General features: G+C 35.8%; 1 protein-coding gene across 5 annotated transcripts in view; it reads right to left on the minus strand.

Moving 5' to 3' along the window:
• Positions 1-12,250, minus strand: part of ZEB2 (zinc finger E-box binding homeobox 2) — a 129,882-nt gene that overhangs the window by 30,928 nt on the left and 86,704 nt on the right. For all 5 annotated transcript variants that reach the window (XM_037020709.2, XM_037020712.2, XM_037020711.2 and 2 more), the window contains exons 3-4: positions 11,709-11,966; positions 6,768-6,839 (exon numbers count right to left, since the gene is read on the minus strand). In XM_037020709.2, the coding sequence (XP_036876604.1) occupies positions 6,768-6,839; positions 11,709-11,966 (330 nt within the window). The remainder of the gene's footprint in view (positions 1-6,767; positions 6,840-11,708; positions 11,967-12,250) is intronic.

Genomic DNA, 12,250 nt, shown 5'->3' on the forward strand with positions numbered 1-12,250 from the left:
TCATTATTTTCACTTTACTGATGTAGAAATGAAGGCTTATTATATACTCAAGTTCAGAAACTAGTAATTGGTAGAGACAAATTCAAATGTAGTTTAACTCTAGAGTCTGGAGCCTCCCCAACCACACTGGCTTTTAATATGTAAAAGCACTTATATATTATTCTTAAATTATTGGAAGCATGTTTAATGACTTTAGTTAGAGTCAATATAGTTAGTTGTTGGACAACAATATTCTTCTGGTAGGTAAGATTAAGAACTGAGACCTAAATTGTTTCTGCCAGTTTTCTGAGTGTAAGGTGTTTTTCTTTTCCCAGCAAAGGAAACAAAGATGCAGGTGGTTATTAATAGAACTAGAGTACTAGATTGTCTGAGTAAATAAATATAACTTTCACACATTCAAAAAGGAAAACAACAGGGACCTATCTGGGTCTTGATATGCATGTGGAACTGCATTAATGCTAATGATCACCAAGCACCTACGATAGATCCTTGTTACTACTAGCATGTAGGCTTTATAATGCTCCAAAGTTTTTCCATTTCTCTTGTCTTAGAAAATAGGGTTTTTTTTGCAGACTCTTAAAAATTCTATGTAATAATTTCACTCTGGATTTGAATCTGATTCATATCTGGAAGATACAAGGTTCTTTATAAAAAGGTGTTGTCTTCTGTGTTAAAGCATACAATTAATTGCGTTTCATTTTTAAAACACTAAAACCAATTTGGAAATATTAAATGTAATGTAAAAAGTTATTAATATAAATCAGGGTTTGTAATGCTTTCTGCTGTTATAAATCATGTAATGCCTTGGTTGCTGTGTTGCTAATATTGTTTGCTGTGTTGCTAATCTAACTTTGTGGTAAAAAAGTAGTGATACTCTATGCTAATGCTCTTTGCCTTTAACAAGTTGATTCCATGGACTGAAATTCTGGCTTCACTCTCTGAAGATACTGGACTTAATCCCCTTTACAAGGGGCTTCCTTTCTCAGAATCCATTTCTTCTCCACCAAATATAAATTTGTTCATTCATTCACTCATTCATCATTTTACCAGTCATAATGCAATAATACGTGTTCACTGCTGTACTGGGCACTTGGAGGAAAATGGAGAGTAGTATCTACCTATCTTTCTTCCTTCCTTCCATCTTTCTTTCATTTATTTTTTCAATTATCAATGTTATTAAATGCTTATTCTAACTAGTGCAGTTACTATTTGTCAACATAGAAAGATTACAGAACTACTGATTATGTGCTTCTCTGTGCTGTACTTTCATCTCCATGACTAATGTATATTATGACTGAGATTTTGTGCCTCTTTCTTCTCTTAAATATTTTGGGGGCATTTGCTGAGGCCAATATATACATTATTTATTTAGTTACTTCAATAATCCAATGACACTGATGTCATGATAATCTACCCCCCCACCCTCCATTTTACAGCTAGAGAAATCTCTTGTCCTCATGAAGTTAATTAGGTGAAATAGGTGCAGACAATATAAAGAGAAACAATACAACATGCTAAAATTAGTGATGTGCACCTAAGGATTGTGGAATTTCAGAAAGGGAAGAGACGGATGTAGTTTTGGGTGTTCAAGGATGACCACATTAAGGAAACGGGATGTGAGCTGGCCCCAAAGAAGAAGAGAAAGGTGGATAGAATTTGAATCACTTGGGGAAAGGGATGAGGGGTTAGGGTCTCAAGGAACAGCATGGGAGGTTGGTATAAATGAGATTCTTTTTTTGATATTTTCAAGTTTATTTTTGATTTGGTCTAAGAAGAATGGAACACTGATGGTATGAAGCAGATGGAACTTAATATTTACCTGAAGAACATGGATGTTGTCTGATAGGTACTAAGGGACAATTAAGGATTCTAAGAAGAGAATTTGCACAAGGAGAAGAGGTTTATAGGGAGAATGTGGATTGAACAAATAGAGGGGATGAAGACTAGAGACCAGCCAAGTGGAACAGTCTTTTTCACTTAGGAGATTGGAATAATGGGAGATGAATATGTCTAGCTGGTTATTTCAGGCCTGGTGTCAAAAATATGTCAACCTGGAAATAAAAAAGGGCAGCCCAAGTGATGTTTGTCTCTCATTCATTCCCACAATTCTTCAAACACTCTTTCTGACCCAGCCCATCCTAGGATCTGTGGTAACAAAGTGACCAAAACCCCATACCACTCCTGCCCTCAAGTAGCTTATCATCTAGAATGGAGAAACATATCTGCAGGTGACTAAGCATAATGTGAAAGAGATTAAAATACATGCTATTAGAAAGATTCTCAAAGGAATGAGTGGTTACTCCTGAGTCTCCTGAGTGGGAGACTGTAAGACAGCTCCTGGTGGAGTCAGCTTTTAAGAATGTGTCTGATATTGTCAGGCTAAGAAAGAGTGAGTGGATCTCTAGTTTGAAGGGAAACCATGAGCAAGAGCAAAGGAGTATAGGTGGCAAGCAGTCTTTCAGGGCTAAAGCATATTCTGGAAAGTGGTACTAAAGGCAAGATGGGGTTAGATCACAGAAGATGCCATCTCAACTTAAATGCTGACTCATTCTGAAAGCAGTGGAGAACCATACAAGGCTGAGTGTGAAGTGCAGTGGGGGATGAGGTACCTTCTGCTCGAAGTGTCAGGAAAACAACTTCATACTAACTTTGTTAGTGTGAAGAATGGATTAAAGAAAATAGGGACTGAATACAGGGAGCCTACTTAAGGTATTGTAATAGCACAAATGAAAGATGAGGATTTAAACTAGGATAGTGAAAAGAATCATGGGGATAAGTAAATGTCATAGATGACATTTGTGATAGTAGAATTGGTAGTATAGTATTTGATGAGTGATGAGATAAAGTACGTAAGAGTCAAAGATGATGTCATAGTTTTAGTAGGATCAGCTCCCCAGAGTGGTGAAATACCTGTGGCCAAAGATATGTCAGGTGATTTAGGTTTTATTCCCAAATCTGCCATGTTAGCTGTTTGTACTATGGTTTCCTCAATTATCAAATTACAGTTAAGGAATTGTTCTTTACTGTAACTTTCAGTTTTAGAATTCTGTGATTCAAGTCAATGAAATCCTTCCCACTGCTTCTTACAGTTTTAAACTTAACAGAACATACTAGGAAGGATATACCTTTAGATTCTAAAAAACTATCCATCTATATAAACTTAGCTAAATATTACTATTTGATAGATTTGTACAATTGAGAAGGAAATTTGGAGGTGTTTTACTTACTTTTAGTTAGGGATTAAATTTGTGTGTTTTTGAATATTCAGAGAGAGAATAGAGACATGACAACTCATTCCAATTAATAACAACACTTTTTATCAGAAAATTGGCTTAACCTTTTTAAAACGTTTCAATATCCATTGGTTATGCTTTTATGAGAAAAGAAAAGTGGTATCCGATATTAAATAATTTTATATTCATTCATTAATAAAAACATATTAATTGAGAGCCTATTAATTTTAAGACACACTGTGCTAGCCTAAGAAACAATCTATGCTGTCAGAGTTTGCAATCTAACTTGGAAAAGGCAATACATTAATTAAGAAAACACTACAGCATGTATGGCAAGGTTAGATGATTGGTTCATTAGGAGTTCATAGGAGGATGATATCATTATAGGTCAGGATGGTTAGAGTAGAAGGTCGGCCAATAGCTGGATCTTGATCAGGAGGATTTGGGTGGAGAGAAAGAGATGGTCCATTAATAAACAGTTTCAACCAGAAAAGATGTCTTATTTCTACATGTATTTAGCCTCCAAAAAATTGCTAGGGATAAGGAATAGTAAACTTTTGGTGGGAATAGATATGCATTTATTCTCTAAAAAGGCATAGGATTTCCAGTAAATTCCTAAATACAAGTCCAATGTATTTGCTCAGCATTCTTTCAGTTGTAGGTATTTGAATCTTTTGATTGAAGTGACCATTTTCTTCTTTTTGAAATTTTCTTTCTTTGCCTTTTGGATGTATAATTTTTTGCCTCTCTGAATCTTTTTTCTTTCAATTAATTTTATTTTTCTCCCTACCCACCAGGAACCCTGGCCACAGCTTTCTACTTATTTCAATATATACCTTCTCAATTGTAAATCTTATACTCCCATGATGTTAAATACTATCTGAATATATTTGCATGACTCTAAAATCTCTATCTTGAGCCCTGACTTTCTTGGTTTCAATTCCTCATTTCCAGTGGCCATTCTCATATTTGTGTGTGCACATATAACTTTCATGTGCAAATACTTATGTCTAATAAGAAGATCAACTCAAGGTCTTCTCAAAGTTGCATCCTTTTGCTGTTTATCTAGAAATAGCAAGTATTGCCATGTTCTAAACATGCAGATGTGTAATCTTAAAGCCATTTTGATACCATCACCCAAAGAATCAATTGGTTGTTCAGAAGTCCTGTTGCTAGTTTCACCATTGTCACCACCTTAGGACAAACTTTTTATCACTTTGCACTTGCAAATTATAACGACAATGACCTCCAGCTGGTCTCTTGAAGCCTGGTTTGTCCCCACAGAAATCATGGTACTACAACCTGACCCAAACCCTTTTGTCTGACGCTCTATATTCTCCATCAGCTGGCTTCAACTTAAAAGTCCAGCTTCATTCTATAAATGGCCTCCTAGGAGGCTCTGAACCAGCTAAGTAGTTTTATTCACTCTCCTCTGAATAAATACCACAATTTCCTTCCATGGCTCACATATTCTTTTGCTAGAAAGCCCTTCCTCCTTCCTCTTTGACTATTGAAAACGTACTTAGTTCAAATTTCACCTCGGTCATGAAACCCTTTCTGAACACTCCACAGATCACATGATTTCTCCCACTTCTGTTACTTGAAATAATTCAGGTTCCTACCATTTATTGCATATTTACCACATATTTTCACTTATTGTTCATCATCATTTTTTCTTGTCTGTTACTCTCATCTTGCAAGTTAAATAATAACCATGTCTTAGACTTCCCGGCCCATCTTCCACCACAGATGCACCAAAAGTGTATACATAGAAAATACTCAGTGAATACTTATTGATTTATTTATTGACTGAATACAAGTGAACTACAAGGAATAGTAAGCAGTATGGAAAAAAGGGATCTTAAAGCCTGGTGAAGAACATTCAAAACTGATTTTTAAATCATCTGAATAGGAACAATTTTTATTAAACTCACTTTAAATTTTAAGTGTATAAGAACAGCTAGTAAATTGTCACTTTGTGGGATAAATTTACTTTTCTGGCACTTTAAATGTTTATTAAGTTGGTAAAATTGCATTTCTTTATGCTTGAAGTTGAAATTTAACATTAATCTTTAAAAGCAGTATGAAGCCATTTTTGATCCCATGAGTTGGATCCCCCTATAAAAAAACATGTAATTGATCATATCTCCTTATTATTATGTTTTTATAGGAAGTTATTTTATCTTGTTTCTGTTTTACATGATGATGGTACCCCTGCAACATCAGATATTAAAACTAGAAATATTCTTATCAAGCACTCGTGTGATCTATTCATTTTCCAGGTGTGGAAACAGAATTCCAAAGAGGGTAATTGATGGGCCAAGGTCATAAGCTCATGACTACCATAGCTGTACCTAAAAATTAGGATTCTTGGTTCCTCATTCTATACCTTTTCTGTAATCCTTCATTGCATAGCTTCATTTTTGTACCTTAAACTGCCATTATCCAAGTGAAAGAAAAATTATAATAGTTTTTCATTATTTCTCTTATTTTACACTCAAGAAAGTAAATTAGTGCCTTGTAAGTTATTAATAAGACTATTCTAAATAGAAGTACAGCATGATCAGTTTATTATGATATGTGTCCATGTAAGGGAGATTATGAATTATCATCCTAATTATGTTTCTAAAACTTCATAAAACTGAAACTTGTTTCATTGACAAGTTGAGTGAAAATAGCTGTGGGATTTTTTTTGGATCTGTTTTGGAGGATAACCTTATACTGGACACTGTGTCAATATTTGTAATGGTAGTGTAAAATGTTGAAACACTAAAAGAGTAAGTAGCCTAATCCAGGAAAGGAGAGAGAAGCATAGTGAGTTGATGGTAATTTGCACTGGTGACATGGGAATGTGAGAGAAGATGTTTAGTCTGGGGGAAAGAGTGAGGAGTGTCACAACCATCCTGAAACTCCATTCTGTAGCAGTAGCAGAGTGACACAGGACATCACTTACTACTTTCCCACTGTCATTGTTAGCTTCATTAAAAACTAGTGACATTGTTACTTCCTTATAAAACTTCTGCCTGGAAAACATTATTTAGAGGGACTAACGGGTACTGAGAATTAAAAGTGAAGAAAGAACAAAAAGCAACTCAGATGACCAGTTTTTATGAGGCATGTTCATGGAAATTTGGTTTGTCTTTCTGAAAAAACATTTTGCAATCGAAATTACACCATATCATTTGAATTCTCAGTGACTAATATCAAGCGGTGGCCAGGAGAGGCATCCTAATTTCAAAAGCATTTGTGCAGTCATTTAAAATAAAAATTACTACCAGAAATTTGCCTAACTCATGCTTTGAAAAGATTTATTCATCCAGTGCAGTTTTTTCAACTTTCACGAGCAAATTAGGGGTTTTAAGAACGAAAGACATTTGCTGAATAAAATGCCAAAATACAAGAGGCTTGTAAAGTTTGACTAAATTGTCAAGTCATGCATGTACAAATGGATGGGCCAGTGCTTCCTGTCCTGACTCGCTAAATCCACATGACAGAGGACAAATACGACCTTAGTGTGTGGTGAACATCACTTACCTGTACCATTGTTGACCGCGGTCTGGATCGTGGCTTCCGGCCCCATAGTGTCATAGTCGTCCTTCATTTCTTCTATGAGGGAAAATTACCTTTAGCATCGGAAAATTCTAGAAAGGCTTACTATACTAAGCATGCCAACCATAGGAACAAGGAATATTCTTTTAAAGGAAACAGAGAAAAGGCTTGTTGTAAACCCCTGAACAATAGCTTTGTTCAGGCAACTGAATGAATCCAATAGTGTTAGCTGCACAAGAAGTGATTTACTTTAAGCATTACTGCAAGCTGTGAACAACAGAGGGACTTATTTGGGGCAAATGAAGGGCTTTTCTTCTGGTGGCAGTTCTAGTGACAAACAGGGGGAAAGATATTATTTTTTCAATAGGAGTCAAAAGCAACCAAGTATTTACACTTATGAAGAGGCACACTAGCTACTATGCTTCTGGTATCTCAGGATGATTAGTGGCAAGTCAGAATCTCTTATTTTATTTTCATGTTTCCCCCCACCCCTTGGAGGTGGTGGTAATCTATGTGAACATATTTTTTTTTAAACTTAATTCTGCATATCAAAACTTGAAATGCCCAGTTTATCAAACAAGGATCCCAGGGGTATTGAAAATACCTGTTTCCCTGTTTTATATATGCTTCTGAAACACCCCTTCCTTATTACTTTCCCTAACACTCCATAAATATCTTTCTTCCTTATGATTTATGCCCCAGCTGATAAGCACGGTCATTTTTTCAGGAAAAGCATGCAGATATAACAGAAGCTCAATGCTCTGATGAAGATGAAAATATGTAATATTGAAGCTGAAGATTCATAAGTGCTAAAATGTTATTTTCTAAAGTTGTGGTATTTTAAAACAGGGAAGGCTTGAAAAATAGGAGCACTTTTGAGGTTTCCACTTATCAAATTATAGAGTATGTAAGAGGGCAGAGGACAGCTGACAGTTAAAAATTCTTCAAGTAAGGAAATTAAACATGAACTTCTAAAAATCATATTTTTACAATAACAACACTAATGAGAACCAAAGATAATCCAGGATAAATATCTCTTTGTGATAACTTTTTTCACATAAAACAAAATAAACTTTATAAATAGGACTCTGAGCATTCCCAAATTTATCCTGGCCATTCTTTGCCTATCACTTACTAGTCATAATTACTTGGTAGAGGAACAGGTTCTAGCAAATGGTACAGCAAAAATCAAACTATATGTTTTACAAATGTGTCCTGCAGCATTTCTGTTTATGTTATCAGAACTGGAAAATCATGGGCCTCTTAAGGTAAACTACACATACATAAATAGATGCTAATTTAATGCCACTGTACAACATAGTCATTTGAATGATTATTTGTTTAAACTGCAAACACTTTAAATTCATTCTTGGCCCTGGACTTCTCTTTTATTTAAGGAATATTTTCACAGGAGTGTTTTGCATAAAACACTTAGAAGTTCAATATAGAGTAATATCGTCTTGTCAATTGTAATAATTGATTGGTTGAAAGGTTGCCTCATCTGATATTTTTATCAGTATCTGGAAGGAATTAAATTAAGGTATTTCTGAGAAGTTCAGTACTAGATATAAATATAGCTTTTGTGTCTTTCTTCCTCGCTCATCTCATGTGATTTCTGGTAGCCAAGAGTCAGAAGAATCATAAGTTTTCCATCTGAGAGATCAAGTCACTGAGGGGAAAACAGTTAACAGCATTTTTTTTTTTTTGCATAATAGTGGTAATGTTCAAGATTTCTGCTGCACTTCCTTCCTCATTGTCATTTTCTTATGAAAAAGTAAAGAGAAGTTACAGTAGGTGGTTGCTTCTCAACTTATTAAGTGCTGGGTACACAAATGTGCAGTTGGCATGCTGTGTGTCTTAGGCTCTGTAGTAATACTTTAGCTAAAACCTTCTTTTACCAAATATGGTGCAACTGGGGTGGTGTCACTTTTACCTAGAATTTACTTTGCTTCCATTTCCTGAGCATCAACCTTTTTTCTTTTTGAATAGCAAGCTCAATTTATTAAAAATGCAACACAAAGCCTTTTCAGGTAAATATTTGAAATACTATGTATACGCCTATTTAGTTACATTGCAGATGAATCCAGATTCATTAGGACATAATAGTATGCAGGTCAGGAGTGGCTCCTCTGAAGTAATGGCACTCCTGGCTGTCTCTCGGCCGCATGTCTAACCTTAAAACATTTTCCAAGACATCTCTGACTCAGCAGAGTGTGTCTAAAACCACACAGTATATTTGTTTTTAAAACACTTGTAAAAGTTTGCATTTTCCAGTCACCCTTGGGATGGAGGTTTGTAAAAATAAAGAGCACTTTCTTCCTTAAGATGAAGAATCCTTGAATAAGCAGAAAGAGGCCAAGATGCAGGTGATTTATTTAAGTCTGTGTCAATGATAATGATGTCACGGTTTCCAGCACACTGTGTCCAGCCCATTGTGGGACGAAAGAATGTCAAGGACAATTCTAAACACAAAACTTTGATTGTGCTGGAACCGGAAAGGCACAGTAAGAACTCCACTGCGCTCTTCAGTTCAAAACCTGCATCCTGCAGGCAAACTACAGAAAGCATGGGAGAAAGAGCAAAGGAGAGGGGCCTTATCTCAGAGTGAAGCTATGTGCTGAGGTATGATGGTAGACAGCCAGGCACCAGGGATAAAACACTACTAAATAAAACAGCACCAGAATTAGAATTATTGTCTGTGTTGTGTGTTTTGAACAATAAATAAGAAAAATATTTTATCGGAAGAAAAATGTGTTATCTAAGAGTCAGGATAAACAATGAGTAGCTTTTTAAGACCAATTTCTTTTCATTAGACATCAAGGCACCACATCAGAGCACTTTTGGAACAATAAAAGAAAAGAACAATAAATCATTACTAATCATTAGAACTAGACAGGTAATAGCCGGGTAACTTTCTTGGTCCAAATAGCCAAATGAGATTAGAGATTTACATTTTATTTAATTATTGTGAGTCCAGAATGCTAGTTTATTTACCATAAAGGTAAGAGCAAAGACCAGCCTGTTCATTTATATCATAGGCACCATTAACTACAGGTGATAACAGGGTCTGAAATGCATTCATATGGGTTATTGTAATATTAAAACATTTAAAATTATGATGCATGGCTAACACAAAAAGCTGCCATGATCACAAACTACTCTAGCTTGACGTTACTGTTTTGGCTGTTTTTCAATTATTGATCTTGATTTTTTTAAATTAAACTTTTTTTTTTTTTTTAGAAGTTTGGAGCCATACATTTGTTATATCGTTATCAATTATTCCTTTAAGGGTGGAAATTCTAGTAATTGGTCCTTACCCTTGATTTCTAGATATTAAAATTTAAAGCATCAGAACATTCATTCTTATAGCCCTGCATATCTAGTTCATTAACAAATATGAATAGCTAACACCAGCTCATTTAAATAGTATGTCTTACATGAGTTCTCGCCACACTCTGTTTCTGTCACACTGCTCCCAAGAATCATTGGCTCTTATTATACATGTAAATGGCTATCATAAAAATAAAAATTTCATTTAAGATTGTTAATGACTTCTGCAGCAGTCAGACTTCCTTTAATGATCATCCTCTGCCCCTAATTAAACGTATTTATCTTTCAAGCATCTTTGGCTGAGTTCTCCCTCATAGTTGAAAATCTAAAACCTTAAGTCTTAATGGATGTAACGATAAATGTTTATGTGTGGGATTGCTGAGATTCGAGAAACCTTCACCAAAAGCAAAATTGGAAACAGAGAGAGTACAAAACTTGGCACAGTTTGTTAGGAAGACGAAAAGCAAATACACCACGCTCAGACTGCCATCAGTCTTTTTTTCACATTTAATTTTTTTAGTAGTGGAAGTGCTTTTATTGTGTGCCTCCCAGTGTACCAAACAATTGTTCTGCCTATGTTCAGTGCTTTATAGCCTCCGACATCACAATAGCATATAGGTAAGACTCTTACGCCCATTTGTTTCCCTTCCCGCCCACTTCACCTATTTATAAAAATGCTATTGTTATTTATACCATAAGAGAAGAAACAAGGTAGGGTAAATCATGATAGCTGTCCTTGGGGCCAGGAAATAGAGATTAAGGAGACACAAAGGTTTGAATTAGAAGGGTCATTTAAAAAAATTTTACAGGCCACCTTACCAAGGTGAGCAGAGGAAGTTGATGGGAGTAAGATGAATTCTCTTTCATTTTGTTAATCATTTCATACCTTAGCAATGTTCCATCCTAAGTGAATTTTAGAGCAAGACAGTTCCATTTACGCAGTGGCATCTGAACTTTTAGTTTGGACATCATTTGCCTTATGTTTATGATAGTTGGCCTGGGACCATTTTTACTTTCCCAGAGATTCCCACCAGGCAGCAGGAATCATCATCAAACACTTAGCTGTTAAACAGCAAGAAAGGTACTGACTAGGTAAAAGTGTGAACTCACTCATGATCACCAAAGGGGAATGATTAGATGGCTGAATTACAATAGAGGTGTCAGACAGACACTGAAACGATGTTAAACTGGCAGTTGCTGGGTTTGTATTGCCACATAATGTCCACACAAAACTTTCAAATATATGTTAGTGGTGAGTTCATATGTTTACTTCCATTTCCTATCCTCAGAGCATAGGTCTTGATCATGTTTTGTTTACACATTGTAAATGTGGTGCAAATACTTCATGTTGTGTGTTTAAAATGTAGTTCACATTCAACATGCATCAAAACCAAAATATAATCCCTTCCTAAGACATCAGTGGTGTAATGTGATAACACCTACTATCACTTCATAATCTCTCACCAGCTTTGGTATCTCTATTCTGCAAAAGCTGTGGGAAGAAACATGTTAATTATTTGGTTGTGGACATTCCACTAAGTGGTAACGATTAGCTTAAGATGGTACAGGAAGGGGCCAGTGGTTCCAGACACTTACCTGGACCATCTACAGAGGCTTGCAGAATGTCGTTGGTGTGCCAGGTATGTTCCACTCCACCCTCCCTTATCTCATCTTCCTCTTCCTCTCTTGGCAACAGAGCTTGGTTCACGTGTGGGGAGGACTCATGGTTGGGCACGCTGGCGGGACTCCGCTCCTGGTCCAGAGGGTTAGCAATTCCGTCGTCCTCAGCGATCTGAAGCTTGTCCTCCTCATCGGTTTCAGAGCCCGTGTCCACTACATTGTCATAGTTCACCACTGAAGAGAAAGTACAGAATACAAACCTTCTAAACACTCTGCTGAAAAACACCAGTCACCCCTAATTGTTTAGTTAAATGGAAAATAATTAATATTTTCATAACAATTATTCAACCATGTCAGGAAAATATAATTAATATCTTTCATGCTTTAGCATTTTTATTCTTCAATTATAGCTGGGTACTCTATCTGATCTTAAACATTTTTTTACTAAAAAGATGGGAAATCTTAAAAAGCAACAGAAGCACATCTCAAAAATATGCCTCCATCACATTCACAGGAGA

Source organism: Manis javanica, chromosome 7, assembly GCF_040802235.1.
Source record: "Manis javanica isolate MJ-LG chromosome 7, MJ_LKY, whole genome shotgun sequence".
NCBI classification, from domain to species: Eukaryota; Metazoa; Chordata; class Mammalia; order Pholidota; family Manidae; genus Manis; species Manis javanica.